This window comes from Apostichopus japonicus, chromosome 14 (assembly GCF_037975245.1).
Source record: "Apostichopus japonicus isolate 1M-3 chromosome 14, ASM3797524v1, whole genome shotgun sequence".
Lineage (NCBI taxonomy): Eukaryota > Metazoa > Echinodermata > Holothuroidea > Aspidochirotida > Stichopodidae > Apostichopus > Apostichopus japonicus.
In genome coordinates, this window is record NC_092574.1 from 17,436,910 (window position 1) to 17,452,343 (window position 15,434).

At 37.9% G+C, this 15,434-nt stretch overlaps 3 protein-coding genes and 1 long non-coding RNA gene across 6 annotated transcripts in view; 1 reads left to right on the forward strand and 3 right to left on the reverse strand.

Moving 5' to 3' along the window:
• Positions 1 to 540: 540 nt before the first annotated feature.
• LOC139979725 (large ribosomal subunit protein uL30m-like) lies at positions 541 to 3,712 on the reverse strand. The gene is made up of 3 exons (XM_071990782.1): positions 3,523 to 3,712; positions 2,631 to 2,841; positions 541 to 1,846 (listed from the first exon to the last, which is right to left on the reverse strand). Exons 1-3 carry the CDS (start codon positions 3,528 to 3,530, stop codon positions 1,568 to 1,570), a joined length of 498 nt encoding a protein of 165 aa, XP_071846883.1. The 5' UTR covers positions 3,531 to 3,712; the 3' UTR covers positions 541 to 1,567.
• LOC139979723 (sterol-4-alpha-carboxylate 3-dehydrogenase, decarboxylating-like) overlaps positions 3,262 to 15,434 on the forward strand; it is a 29,210-nt gene continuing 17,037 nt past the window's right edge. The window contains exon 1 of one of the 3 annotated variants that reach the window (XM_071990776.1): positions 3,262 to 3,478. In XM_071990776.1, coding sequence (XP_071846877.1) covers positions 3,413 to 3,478 — 66 coding nt within the window. In that variant the 5' untranslated portion in view covers positions 3,262 to 3,412. Of the gene's footprint in view, positions 3,479 to 10,069; positions 10,301 to 13,771; positions 13,978 to 15,434 lie in introns of those variants that run through there. The other 2 variants (XM_071990780.1, XM_071990775.1) reach the window with 2 other exon arrangements.
• LOC139979703 (uncharacterized) lies at positions 4,607 to 8,294 on the reverse strand. Its single transcript, XR_011797281.1, has 3 exons — positions 8,136 to 8,294; positions 6,926 to 7,114; positions 4,607 to 6,205 (listed from the first exon to the last, which is right to left on the reverse strand). It is a non-coding gene; the product is annotated as an uncharacterized lncRNA (long non-coding RNA).
• Positions 12,338 to 15,427, reverse strand: LOC139979722 (uncharacterized). Its single transcript, XM_071990774.1, has 2 exons — positions 14,422 to 15,427; positions 12,338 to 13,751 (listed from the first exon to the last, which is right to left on the reverse strand). Exons 1-2 carry the CDS (start codon positions 14,839 to 14,841, stop codon positions 12,828 to 12,830), a joined length of 1,344 nt encoding a protein of 447 aa, XP_071846875.1. The 5' UTR covers positions 14,842 to 15,427; the 3' UTR covers positions 12,338 to 12,827.

Sequence of the window (15,434 nt, forward strand, 5' to 3'; positions counted from 1 at the left end):
GAATAGCAGAGCGTTAGGGGAGTTGAGCGAAATGAAGAGAATTATTGGTGACAAAAACCAGTAAGTCATCAATAGGATTCACATATACTTCAAGCTATTTACTGCTAATTAGCTGTGAAAAAAAGTCAACTTTCGGCACAAACAGTGGATCGAAACAGTTTTAATCAGTGTAAGGAAGTTGGTATGCCAAAAATCTTCTTTCTGGTGTTTGGAAGTCTTGTATCAACACCTATAAGTTTGATATATTGACATACGGTGTCCTATGGGATATGCGGTGCATCTACGCTGGATATATGGACGTAAAGTGAGTTTGTGACGCCACAACAATGTTCAAATTCGTACCTTTTAAACTTTTATTGGGAATGAGGTTATTCTCAATACTTGCGTATTGAACGTCTTTACTGCCAGGTCTGAGGAGAAGTGGTGGTGGTGGAGGAGGGGGGGGGTCAGGGGATTACATGGCAGTTCCTGTGAAATATGGGATGAAGAATTACGTTTCCTGATTTTCATCAAATAAAATGAAGACATACCAGACCGACATAATTTTTACAGGGTCCGACCTGGCTCAAATTTTATTGTTTATTCACAATGAATTTAAAAAATCTTTGCATAATTTTGTTACGGAGAGGGAGGGGTCTGGGGGTCCTCCTCCACAGAACTCAAGTTTGAGAGATCAAATGGTGCATTTTAGGGCAAATAAGTAGGTATAAATGCAAGGTTGTATTTGAGTGTTGAGAAAAACCCAACTGAACATGTTATCCCCTTATTGATAATGGAGGCGGGGTCATGCCCCCCCCTCCCAGTCCACCTCCCCTTTGTGCATGCCACTGATCATTATGGTGTTTATACCTAGAAAGTGAATATGACACAATGTCCACGATGAAAAGATGCAATTTAAGTTGGAATTGGAGACTTCAGACTTGGTTGAGACTTCAGTGGTTCTGTTGACAGTTTTTACAAACGACACAATGGAAGATTTTGTCCAGCTAAGGCTTCTTCAATTTCAAGGCGTAAACTTTATTGGATCTTCAAGTTTTATTCTCTTAATATCTTCTTATTCTCCATTACAATGAATGCTTCAAAAGTAGTTCTGTGGTAAAAAAGTATTTACGTTCAGTTTTTACAAACTTTCTTTTCAGTTTTCAGTTACATTGACACATTCCAAGTTACAGAGCATTGGTCAAACCAAACCGCATTGAAACATCACTCCGTTGAAAAGCATCCTGCCATGCCGGGTAAAAAATCCGCTTAAGAAAACTAAGCAAACCCGATACAATGCACATTGTACAGTGCACCAAAACATCCTTGACGACAAGGCTAGATGGGAGAGAATGTCATATCCACCACACTTTAAATGCAAAACTGTTTGCACCGAAACCGAAGAAGAATAGGGTGCGTCAGTTGTCTGGTTGGTTGCCGAAAGTCAAGGTAAGTTTTGTTTGCCAAGATATGGCAACAGGCATATCAAGGCTAACCTCAGATGATCTTGCAGCAGACTTGTTGGACATCCCTTTTATAAGATGTGTATCACCTATACTTGAAGAAAACCAAAGGTGTTCTATTGGACTCAATGGCTGTCTTCCTTACTCTTCATGTTTTTACCATCTGGTGACTTTTTCGTTTCCTCACTTTGCACATTGCTTTCCCTCTCAGTATTGTTATGGATTTCCACGTCTAGTTTTGGTTTGCGAATCAATTCACCGGACCATGTGACTAATGTCTCTTCGTGATCCCCGTTTGGCAATCCCTGATTCAATATAAGAGGCTTCACACGGATCAGATGACGGACCTTTGTCAGGTCGTTGTTTATCTCTGGTATATTTTTGAGAATGACTGGCTGGAATCGCTAAAGAGAGAGATAAAAAATATAAAAATGTTCCAAATTATGACAATTCCATGTGGCAAATAAAACCTGAAAGCACAAACCTAGAGTATGGAGCTTTCACTGACGTTATTAATTGAGTTTCCATACGTTATGAACAATTAAGATGTATTTAAGTCATCCATCTAACCTTGCCCTCTTGAATTATAATTATCATATAATTATTATTTTTATTATTTTATTATTATTTTGAAAAAAAAAATGTGTTAACAATCAAATGAATCATGAAAGAGCAAAACCAATTACTTATCCCACTGTTCATTCAAAATCTAAGTAGGCCAAATTTCCGTTTATTATTAAGTTACATATTTCAGTAGTGAGACTAACAATGGATATGAAATTTTGTTTTAACGCAGTACGTATATAACAATTGCCAAGTCTTGATAGCATTGATATTTTCAAATTTTCGGAGACATGGACATAATTTGCTCCTACTGAACTGTTTATCAAATTACGGCCTTATCTCCTAGTTGCAGATTTTTCATTAACATCAACATCTCTCTCAACCCCCCCCCCCCACCTCCTTCTACTCTTTGCCCTAAAGAAACTGATGGATCATAATATTTAACTCATGCAGCAAATCTAACCAGAATTCCTGCCAGATATTTTGCTGGTATTTGAAATTTCAAATCCAGTGCATCCTTAGAATTATTGTAATTTCACTCTTTAAAACTATGAGAACTCTGAATTAACACATCTTGCCAGTTTTCAAAGAAGCATTTTCATGATGCTCTTCCACACTTCTAACCTTTTCAAGTCCAAATTGTTTCATAATTTTCTTTTCCCAGTGAGGTCTTCTGACAACACTTCGTATTTTCCAAACGACATGGAGCATATGTGGTTCCTTTTTGTTCTCATCAGTATGCTTAGCAATCAGTTCTGGGTTAGGCTTGAATCTCCGTAATGAATAGAAGCGACAAACTGTCCACCATCTATGTAAACTATGCTGAGAGAAGAGGCTGCCAAAAAAATAAAACACAAAGAGTTGGAAAAATTATGGGCACTTTGTGGAAATCTGTTGTCTGAAGTATGTCTTCTTCCAAACTAACATGATGCATTTCCTTATTAACCTGGCAGCCAGAAGAATTCATGCACTCTTCACTTCTCATTCACCCAGCCAACAGGGATATAACATCAACCTTTCCTACAGGTATATCCCTCCAGCAGCAGAATAAATAGTAAGTGCACACAATTTCTTCTTGCCCACCAACCCTACCCACATTCCGTCCCTGTCCAGCTGCTGGGTGAACCCTTTAACAGAGTTTGTGCCGATTCATCTAGCAGCTAGGGAAAAAGGAATCACTCCATTACTATTCGTTCAGCTACAATATGTGTTACACTAATAGACCTAGGCTACTTAACTGAGTTGGTACTGTAGCTAGCCTAAGTATTGCGTTGGATAGAATATTGTGGAAGTTCTTCAAAGGGCTAAGTTAAGCCCAATGTTATTCACTCTAGCCAAGGCCTATATTAAAGAAGGTAATGTGAGTACAAATCACGTTGAAGTTTGGCTTGGAACTTCGATTTCGAATGGCCAGGACGAAAGCATGTCGCAGAACTGATGTTAACGTTGCGGTGAACGTCATGTACAGTATAGTAAGATTATTGTTTTAACTTAATAAATATATGTAATACGTTACCTTGCCATCCTTTCGACTTAAGCTGCTAAACGAAAGGATCAGGGAAGATTTATATATTCTTATCAAGAAACCTTGGACGGAAGGAGCAGTAATACTTGAGCATGACCGAATTTTCTGCCTGATTCATCGAATTATGTGTACGCAAGTGCCATGTTTTCTTCACGGGTGTATATCACTAAAGTGTTGGGCAAGACAGACTAGACGTGATTATTTTGTCATCTCTCTCAGGGCCTGCCACACTGACTACATTTTCTGCAGAATATAATCATGCACACGCTTGATTGTCATTTGTTTGATGAACACAAGTTTCGGTGATCCTAATTCCATCTCATGACATTGTAATTCTGCAATATTGACAGGTATTCCTGATTCCACTGTTGTGAATATCTAGTCAACATCAATGTTTGCTTTCGGTGAGGCAAAAACTTCGAGGAGCACTGTATGTTGGATGTGGGGGTGGGTGGGGAGGAGATTTCGATGGTTGGGGTTAACCACAACATCTCAAAACTTTCCAACAAAATGGAACCAATGGTACAATTCGGGGCCACAACATTCATGTATCTGAACGTTTTTTTTTCCAGCAAAAAGACACTTTCAATATTTTCTCTTCCAAGTTTTCAACAACAGCGCACTTTTTACTTACAAATTCATTAACTTTGTTTGTTTTTGTACTAAACAATAATAAAAGTCAATCCCAGGATCCGACACCCCTGAAGTTTTAAATTGTTAATTTAGCTTCATTAGTCTCGGAACACGGGCGTTTAATCCTTCACGGGGATTCCGTAGTGGGACTCGGCTCCTGATGGAGGGCTGAGGCGGTAGTGATTTGTTTTTGATGAACCAATGATTACATCTACAATAAATATATACCAACTGATTTAAAGCCTGCCCATTTAATCTATTGAGTGAGACGGACAATTTCGATACATGTCCGCAATTTAAAGTTTGAACAATAGATCAAAAGACTGGAACTATCATAACTCATTTTCCACCCCGGCACGGCCCTTCCATTTACCCTCATTCACCCACCCCACATTACCCCACCTCGCGATTAATCACAAGAAAGACAAGGAAAAAGGAAAGATTTGTTTTTCTGACTTTACTGAATTTATAAACTGCACCGGGGAATGAAATGACATAACAATTCAGTGTCAAATTAGTTAAAGAGGTTGTTGCTTTATTCGATCATTAAAGACAAAAGAACATCCCAAATCTTGAAACAGAGATAACCAATTAATCATTCATGATTTGTGTGAGCAGCCAAATGTGTTTGCATCGCATCAGTTTCCGATCCCCACATAAGTAGAGACCGTAAACACGTATACTGTCCCCTTCCTAGAATAAAATCAAGAGGGTTCAGTCCCTCCCTTCCCGCACCGCACACATACAAATAGAATATTTTAAAGCTACAGCATATAAATTTATCATGTATACGTGTGCATATATATCATTAACAGTTTTTGAACATTGTTTCAAAAGTTGCAAACTATTGCACCATTTTGCGTCTAAGCACCCTAAAATTTATCTAACATTTCTGAAAGCAAAGGGAACCAAGGTCGACATGACGTCTTAGATCCTCCCCACCCCCCCCCCATCCCACCTCCTTCCAGTACAAAAAATTATAAAGTTATTAAATGTAATACAATAATAGTAAACGTTTTCAAAGCTTAAGTGAGGAGGAAAAGTAAGATAGACGAGGTGAAGAGAGAAGTGCATGGGGAAGCGTTTGACAGCTTTTAAATTTACTAAACTGGTTCAACCGTATCTGATTGCTCCTCCATTCCCACCTTACCCCACCAACCTTACCCCCACCCCCCTCATTCCCATCGCATTTCCTTTTCTATTGTTGTAGCGCACGAACAAGTAGGCGTTTCACGCATTCTGTGATTGACCTGCAACACGTTGACATATATATGCACGTCTGTTACCGGCTCAGTCCACCGCCCCCCCCCCCTTCTTTAAAATCACAAGGTCGAGAAAACATTTCAGCTGCTATTCAGAAGATGATTTCTTAGAGACCACAGTAATCTTCGCCATCCCTTTATAGGTTTAGCGCTTAAAAAAAAATAAACCAAGTAAAAACGCAAACTAATGTAATATGCTGTGAATGAAACCTATAATTCTTTTAAGAAATCAAATTTATAGTGAGTTCTCTTTCCATTTTCGGAAACTGTGGATGGGAGTGGCATTATCAAAATATAGCACACTTCAACCCCCACTCCGTTTTGTAAACTTAATTTTGTATTTTCACCTGGCCTTAGATGCAATTTGGTGCTCCAAATGAGATTTTTTTTCTCATTTGGAAATGAAAAAGGGGTTTTCTGACGCCCCCCAGCCCCTCGGTTCCTACGCCCTTGGGCAATATGTTTTCTCATTTTAAAATAAAAGTGGCTCCTCCTTCATAGAGCTTCAGGGTAATACAACTAATAGATTTGTAGGATTTATGAATGTACTTGATTGGGTAATTATACTAACAAAGACAATTAAATAATGAATATAGATACTGATCTATATGGAAGTAACGTACTGCAACAGATCACTGGATACAAAATAATTAAGTTGCACTGCACCCGCCACCGTATTTCCGTGATTTTTGTTCATGCGTATAGCCGCACACCAGATGACGTCAATGCATGCTAAGAGACCACGTCTACGCCTCATCCTTTGGTTTCGGTGGCTCCTGCTGTTGAGACGTAGAAGTAAATCGTTAGTATTCCACACGAAAATCATAGCATACAATATTGAGAATTGGAATCGTTTTCGTAGCAGATTCTTGTCGAAGCCCGGCTTCGATTCGATCAGAAAAGATTCTAGGTGTTCCGGTCACTTGTGTAGATTTTATTATTATTATTTGAACCAATATACCCATGATTTATAGGCCTACCTCAAAGTCGCACATGACAAGAGCAATCATGCAAGAGCTTCATGCATTCAGAAAAAGAAGAAGAATTGTCTTCTTTTTTTTACTCGATTTCATTGATGTTTAAGTGAAACTATAAATATAAATGTTAGAGGGTCTGACGTGCGTTTCGATCCTGGCAGGAACTTCTCAAAAGGCGCACTTGAAAAAGTTCGCATTTGAGAAGTCACGCCTACCTGCTGTATATGCCAATCGAAGGAAATTAACTATTAAAAGTTTCCAGGTTGCAAAGTTACAATAGAATATAGAAATGCTTTTGATGGCTATGGATTGACGTCAAACGTTTTAAACGTTTTATACCCTTTTGTCTTTGTTACCAAGGGCTAAAATAGTGGAGTCGAAGTCACAAGTCCATCGCCTTTGAGGGTGTGTTTGTGTAGGCGTATATGCGTAATATCGAAGCTTATAACAGGATACCAATGCATGATGGCATTGGTTTCAGTGCATATTCATATTTGATTAATTCTATATGGATAGACATACCTGCACAAAGATGCGTAACGTCTGTCCCAAATAATGTCCAGCACGCATTGCATCCGCCACAATAATTGGCAACACAGGTTAGCCAGGTCGTCCACGGAGGCCCGATATCTTCGAAGAAAGGGCAGCTGGCATAATCACAAGGATCCACGAAGCAGTTCACGGGATTTGGACATAATGGGGGTGGTAATCCTTAAAAATATCAAAATATCAGGTGAAATAATAGAACAGTAATTGTATATGATTACAGAATAGTACATCATTTTTTTTTGCACAGTTCATGCATGCATAACTGAAATATCAACACTATATATATATATATATATATACATATATATATAATATAATAATAATAAAAATAATAATAATAATAATAATTATAATAATTATAATAATAATAATAATAATAATTATAGAAATCTAAATGAAGAATAAACAGTATTAAACGACTTGTGTACAGAATGGTACATAGACATGTTTTTACAGTAGCTTATGCATGCTTAAACAAATATCAAGAATTGCATCCACGTTTTAAGGTCTAAGAATTTTACCCACATTTCTGCATATTGCCTTATAATCCATGTCTATATTTAAGGATAATGTTGAAGTTGTTGTGATTATTGACTATATGCTAGTAGCGCGTAATTATATCGACAGCTTGCTATAGGCGAGTATATATAGAAAACCATTCGTGTTGGACTATCTAATGTGAATGGAATATTGTTATGATTCAACTGAAATATATTTTATTTCGAGAAAGAAAAAAATTCAAATATTCTCGTCTAGAATGAGGTTTGATCAGTGTCCCTGGTTTCCGTTTCATCCAATGATTTCTTTTGCCCTTCCCTGTAGTTATAATTTTAACAGAGCCGTATCTACGATTTTAATCTTCGTGCTTGCCAATTTAACCACCGAACTGAGTAATAATCAAGTTAACAAATGATCACATTAAGACACATTCCTTGATTTGATTTGATTTGATATGATCTGTGGCATTTCGTCATCCAGAAACCCAGTTACCAATCAGTTAATCTCAAACTCACAATTTTCAAGTTTATATTCGCTTGCTTGAAATGATTTTTTTTTTAAATTTTAGTATCGACTATAACATCAAAAGAATTGATCAATATCATCACAAAATGCTGGTTTTAAATAAAATAAAATATATAAAACTGCACTAGAAACTTTGACAATTATTATATCTAACGCTCACCTGTAGAGAATGCCAGACAAGCCAAGAGAATGACTAAAAGTAGTTTCGACATCATTTCTGCGCTGCGAGATTGAAACGAATCACCTGCAAAACTATAAATGTTATGAGTTGTTTCCCAAACTGTTTTTGTACTATGTTGATCAAGTCTCCTGTATCTGTTATAGATTTTTTAAAGGTTAATCGTTGATTGCATGACTTTGCTCATACCTCTCCTTCTTTGTTTGGGTGCATTGTATTTATATATAAATATGATGATATTCTTTTATTTTACTAATAGACCGGATACAACACGAAACTAATGACGTCATTTATAGCGGTTTAATTATTGGCTCTTTTATGAACATGGTATGACTAATTATTGCAACTTCAAGCTGCATAGGAGACCTTTTTGTTTGGTAAAACACCCATTTTTGTGATATAAAAGAAAAATATGGTTGGCAACAATTTGTCACTTTTTGAACTGGGTATAGGGGCCTACCTGATATTTGTGCGTGTGCGTGTATGCGTGTGTGTTTTATTGATACAGTCGTTTGAGAAACCAACAAGTGTATATTCCCGTCTTTCAATCTGTCTGGTTTAAATGTTGTCCTTAATCAGCCTTTCCCTGCAGGATTGTCATTTGAAGAAGATCCTGCTAGGATCGAAACGTCAGTCCCTCTGTAACATATACTTTTATACCTACAAGGGCTTTCTGCAGTAGATAAGCAGTTTGCTAACAGCCCCCCCCCCCCCCCTCTCTTTCTTTGATATATATGTATACGTTGTATTATTTATAACGATAACCTTTAGGCAAAGCTGTATTTAAAGTACAGTTCTGATCAGTTGACTAGATTCACCGGTGACTCTAATGACTGTAGTGTAGGCTACACCCGGTAGAAGACCTTTTACAGTGTCATATAATATATAGAAGGCTGCTTGGAATCTTAGCACCTTCCCTAAAACGGAATGTTCTTTTAATGTTGTTTGTAACACGCTATATTATAAGAGAGTTGATTGACATGATATAAATGCTAACCAAATCATATTATTAGCTTGTTGTGATGAATATTCTCTTCAAGACTTTAGTGTGTCATTCCGTGTATCAGGAATTATTCCCTTGAGCCAGTCAGAACACTTCAAAGTTTCTCTACAAAACTCGTGATAATGGAGCATGCGGATTTTCAAAAGCACTGGCACGTTTTCTAAAAAAGGCGGAGACTTGTATGTGTCTTGAAGGAGACTTGTAGGTGTCGCACCACAATTCATAGCTCCCATTGACTTTACACACTAAAATCGTGACTTTCCAAGGCTGCTAGAGCATAGATAGAAGTGTTCAACTGACATGTCCTACACACCGTATACGATAGCTGAAGACTTGGGCTATCACAGCACATTCAACTTTTGCCCTCATGACCGTTTGGACTTTGAGCTAGAAGAGCTGTATTTTTTAGCATAATGCTCCCAAAGAAATCCACCAGCTCTTGTTGCGGAACATTCTTGTTTAACATACGATTTTATAATTTGCATCAGTAGTTTCAAGCATAAAACAGAATGATGAATGACTAATCAAAGGCCAACAAAAACGACTACAGTAGCTCAAAGGGACCATTTTCCGACAATGATTACAACTTTTCAGGTAGACATACACTCAACAATTATGGTACGGTACCATGCTATCATCGACATACACATACATGTGTAGTCTCTCTAAACTCCCCCCCCCCCCCCCGACTCTGGGTTTCACATAATGATTGCTCGATTTACTCACACTTGCTTATATGCTCTTATCAGAACCGTGTAAATATACAGCTCTGGTTCTTAAATCTTGAAATAACTTATCTATGCTCGATTCAGAGCCGTTAAAAATCTACGATGTAGATCTATCTACTACTCTGTCTCGATTTGCGATAGAGCGCCCTCTATTACTACCACCTTACGCCGAATAGAACATGCGAAGGGTGCGTCCGAGTAGCTGGGTTATTTTGATGGATATATCTCATAGAAATTGAACTTCAATTTCTATGGTATAACCCACCGCATGCGCCTGGATCGATTAACAACAAATGGTCTTAGAAAACTCCTATTGCAGCTAGCTGTCTGCTAATGTGATGAATCCTTAGTTACCGCAATTTCAAAGGAAAATATTGTTTCCAACTTACATTGGATTAAGTTTAAGCGAAATAATGGTAAGCCACTCAGTAATAGGATAAGCCTAGTAAATGTTACGCCTAAGTAAGGCTAAGTAGTACTACAGAAAGTAGTAGTCTGCCAAACTTTTAGACAAGATACAGTTTCCGTGTATATGGACCTTTACTTATCAGGCAGCCCTGTTAAGCGAAATATTTTGGAGACGTGTGATTTAGGTACTTAGGCCTAATGCATAACTTAATATTCAAGTCTAGGTCTAGCAATGTTTAACGTCGCCCTGCAGCAAGATGAGTAGCAATGTAAACCCACTAAACCAATTAGAGTGCAAATTATACGATTTCCACACATGGTAATGAAATGTCGAGTAAGCCTGGGGTTCTTTTATGAATAGCTTATTTTGAGAGCGTTCACAATATCTATTCTTATGCAACGCTTGAAAGAATGACGAGGTCAGAACACTGTATTTTACTGCATCCCAGGTGAATAACGTGATAGCCTACATCTTTTTAGTTTATTGACCCAGTAGGGATGACTAGTATGATTAAAGGGCACTAAGTAACAGATGCTGAAAAGAAGCTTTCTGCTGAAGCCAGCTGTCAAAAGCCTGAGAGTGCCATATCTGGGTTTCTGACAAATATTACTGCTCATGGGGCTGCTCATGAAAGAGTGACTTTAACCACAGAGTTAATTTTTATATGTTGTTGACTGTTCAAAAACACTGCTAGTGCTTTAGTACTGCCAATAAGTAACTTGGTAAAGATTAGCGCGATTCAGCACAAAACGCAGCTTAACTGTAATTAACCCCACTCCAAATAAAGGAACGTGACTTTCCCCGTGCTCCAAATAAAGGAACGCAAATTCCCCTCGCTCGGTATTCACCACCGACACAATGGGAGTGAACCGATGGATACAACGCTATTCATAGCGTGGAGGTAGTGTATGCCGATCGCTTGTAACCAACACCTGTTATATGCATCACGATTGTAAACATCCAGAGTAGGCCTACGACTACGAGTACAAAGTTTACAAACTCTGACTGAAAGAAAGTTTTAACCAAGAATAGTTTCGTGTTGAAGGGCAAAACCTTTTTATACGTGTTTATTTTATTCCTCGATATGTTCTGGTTACCAGAAGTAATAAAAAGCAAGAAGGAAACTTTGTGTCTTATCCTTTCGCCGTAACACTAACAGAACTTTCTTTGTAGTAACATTAGGCCTCGCGTTTTGTGTTGAGGCACATTAGGCCAGTGTACGAGTACGAAGTTCACGAACTTTAAAAGTTTTATACGAGAATAGTTTGGTGTTGAAGGGCAAAACCATTTTTATACGTTTTTATTTTATTCCCCGATATGTTCTGGTTATCAGAAGTACTGTAATAAAAAGCAAGAAGGAAAATTTGTGCCTTATCCTTTCCGGGTAACATATAAATTTTAATAGTAACATTAGGCCTCGCGTTTTGTGTGGACTTTAGGCACATTAGGCCAGGAAACGTTGCACTGATTTATAGAGTACTGTTCATAGGCTTACGAAAGAGAATAATTGTGTATATATCCTGGAAACCAAAATGACAAAGAATCCTTAGGACACATGCTTGTTTTACTTTATCGACCAGTCATCAGTAATAGTAACATTAGGCCTTGTGTTTTGTGTGAATTTAAGGCACATTAGGTTAGGAGTAGGAAACGCACCAATTTATTTAGTACCTAGGCTAGGCGTCATATTTTGAAATTTTGATTGGAAAGGCTAGTCCATTGTGTTTTATATCCTTGGTTCTAGGCCTAAGCTAGGATGGCAAGATTTATCTCTTATCATGCCTTGATGTTAGCTAAGGTAACAGTTATAATAAGTTAAATGTGTTCTAATTTGTTGGTTGCAATAAAGGAAGTCTGTATTATTTTAGCCCAAAATAATTTCATGCCCTAAATGCTAGAAGTTTTCAAAGAGTTCTTTCCTGGGGGTATTTACTTACAGTTCAAAAATTGTGAACATTATGATTTAGCATACTGTAGCAAGAGAACTACATATATTTCACTTATCTTTTTGTAAAGCAAGCAAGAAAGACGAGGAACAAAGAACTTCACGATGATGCTCATGTTGACGAAACAAATTTAAGGATGTAATCCAACAAAGCAAATTATTATAAAATAAGAAAAACATGCAACAGTGTTAAAGCTTAGAAATGCAAACTAAAAAGAAACAAACAGTCTGTACTTTCTCTAAATCTTTTAATAATTCTAAAAGGAAAGTTAGGCACACATTAGGCTTGGAAGCTTTGCACTCATAAAGCAAGTAAATTAATAATATAAATAGAAAACAGTACCACAGTGTCACGCTTAAAAAAGCAAACTAAAAGAAACACACTGTCTAAACGTTGCACTTACAAAGGCAAAAACATTGAAAAATACAAGATTGATAGCAAAATATCAAAATTACCATGCTAGGGATCAAAATTAACATGTAGTTCTTTTTGACTACAGCCTTCAAAGGTTTCACATCAAGAATTAGTTTAAATATATGATGACAAAAAGAATAGAGGAAAATGGAATATACTGAAAAATACTGTACTTCAAGATTTGACTGCTATTGCTAAGTATCTCTTAGCATTTCTGTTGGCTGTGTCCATCTTTTTAACGCACTGTCTCCAAACTCTCTTCTGAATGTGAAATGGTACATGAAACTGCTCCATAATACATTTTCTAATTGCAGATACCCTAGCCTTATCAAGTGCATTTTTCTTAATCCCATTAACATTACAGTTTAAAAGCTCATATGGTGTAAATATTTGACGCATTAAATATCTGGCAAGACCACATGGCTCTCCCTGTTCAGAAAGAGACGACAGTACAATGTCAGGTCTTATTTCTGTTATGACAAGTTCTGCTCCTGGCACCTTGGAGGAAGTGATCTTATGTTCAAAAATATATTTCAATGGTCCAAAATGGTTTTCCTCTGTTGGTGGTGAATCTGAACCACAACTTCTCACTGGGGTGGAAAAAGAGTTACTAGCGTTTGATGAAGATGCCCTGTCAACGCTGGCTGAAGGGCGTAAAGGTGACGGGGAACTCGTAACTGTTGAAGGTGACAGGGTACTACTCGTAAATATTGAAGGTGGACGGGTTGAAATCTGCTTTTGTAGCTCTGCAACAAGTCTCTCTAGAGTTGCTACCCGTTGGCATAGGGAGTCGTGATCATCCCTTGCAGGTGGCGTTTCCTCACTTTGGGATGGCGTATGAAAAAGGGGTGATATTGGTGGAGGCAGCAATAACTCTTGCTCAAGATCAATTTCCACTTTCACAGGGTCTGTCTTTCCCTCTTCTGTATTTTGTTCTAGCTCGTCTAGAGCTAAAGGCCCATACCTTAGCAAGTTTTCATTCTTGTGATTGACAAGCTTGTTATGGTTGCCTCTCAAAACCGCAGCTTCATCAGATTGAGAGATAGGACCCTCCAACAGCTCCCTCACTGCAGGTTGTACTGGGATTGTTACAGCTCTCTGAAAAGGGAAGTAATGAAAGGTTAGGCCTCATCTGGAGTATGCTGTGCAGGCTTGGAACCCATATTTTGCTAAGGATAAGGAAGTACTTGAAAAGATCCAGAGGAGGGCTACTAGGATGATTAGTTACTTAAAGAGGGTTCCTTATTATAGGCGGTTACAACTGTTGAATCTCACCACACTGGAGCTTAGGAGGTTACGTGGGGACTTGATCCAGGTTTTCAAGGTTGTGTATGGTTTCGACAATTTATCCTTTACCGACATTTTCATGTTTGCTAACAGAAGTTGTACCAGAGGTCATTGTCTTAAACTCCAAAAGTCACATAGTAGGATTAATATTCGGCATAATTTTTTTTCTAATAGGGTTGTGAATGAGTGGAATGGTTTGCCTGAGAAAGTTGTACTTGCAAGTAGTGTCAATGGGTTTAAGAATGCTTTGGACAGCACTTTAAGCATTGTAATCGGGTCTGAGTGTTTGTGTCTTCAGTTTTTTTTTTCTCTCTCTTTATAGGGTCCTTGATGGGGACTTAAGTGTCCCTCCTGATCCTTTTTTCTACTAAACTAAAGTGTTGCATGAAAGGTACATATTTATAGACTTTTAATTTTTTTATGGGGGGGGGGCGGGGTGGGCGGGTCAAAGGTAGTACAAATAAATGGCAAGATAACTTACTTCTTTCGTAACTGTCTTTGTTACTTTCTTCAGCACTCCAGCATTTTTGACCAAGTCCGGCTGCACAGTAGATGGTGTATTTGTAAGGCGAATTTTCTTAATTGTAGAAAGCGAAATTAAAGACCCGGTCTCCTCTTGAATCTTTTTCTGTAAGTCCGCGGCCGTCATTTTATCATTCGCTAAGAGACTGCTTTCCATAATTTCTTCTGTCCTGTCGGGTATTGATCTTTTCCTTCCTGATCTGTGTTTGTCCTCAATTTTGCCCGTTTCCTCATATTTTGAGATCACGTGAAGAATACTATTATAACTAGCTGAAAGTCCTTCTCTTATCAAAGTTCTGCGAATATTCGATTTTGAATGCTCCTTATCGTGCAAATACACTATACGTCGTCGAGTGTAATCATCGATACGTCGTGGCATTTTCGGGCAAATTGAGACTTTTGCTGATACGACCGAGCTAAATGCGATTTTTTTGAAGGTAAATTCGAATTCCAGGATGCCCTTTTAAAAGACGTTAAGACCTCTAGACTGCAGTGTATAATGTAGGGTAATTCAAGCTGTTAAGTTGAACACTCCATTTGATTGACGGAACCTTTTATTTCTTCGCTCTGGTGAACTCTTTTCAATTGGTCGAACATCTTGATCGATCGAAACCGCAACCCATTGATTATTTGTAGAATACTGTATACTGATGCCCGCTAGAATAGAGCAATATGTTAAACAAAGGGGATGGCGTGGTTTACTTCTCAATTGTACCAGTAGTGTAGTCAAATTGAAGTTGTGGGGGCGGGGGTCCCTACTGTTAGAACTTAGGGGTTTGTCTGTACATTCGCCAATATTGTACAAAGGTGACATTAAACATAGCGCGTGCAGCTAGCACAAACGGAAAATATATTATACCTTCCCTTTAATTGCAGTTCTTGTTCTATGGCTTACATAGATAATTTAATGTCGCAAGTATAAGTTTTAGATTAATATACAAGTACTATATTGTAGCATCGTAATTTAAAAAA

Excerpts from the sequence above, each read along its gene's own strand:
- LOC139979725 (XM_071990782.1), bottom strand. Across the intron at positions 1,847-2,630 it reads AACAATTTGGACTTGAAAAG|CGATTCCAGCCAGTCATTCT; the intron begins GTTAGAAGTGTG and ends CTCTCTCTTTAG.
- LOC139979722 (XM_071990774.1), bottom strand. The coding sequence starts at position 14,841 with ATGCCACGACGTATCGATGATTACACTCGACGACGTATAGTGTATTTG. Across the intron at positions 13,752-14,421 it reads CAAAGACAGTTACGAAAGAA|AGAGCTGTAACAATCCCAGT; the intron begins GTAAGTTATCTT and ends TTCCCTTTTCAG.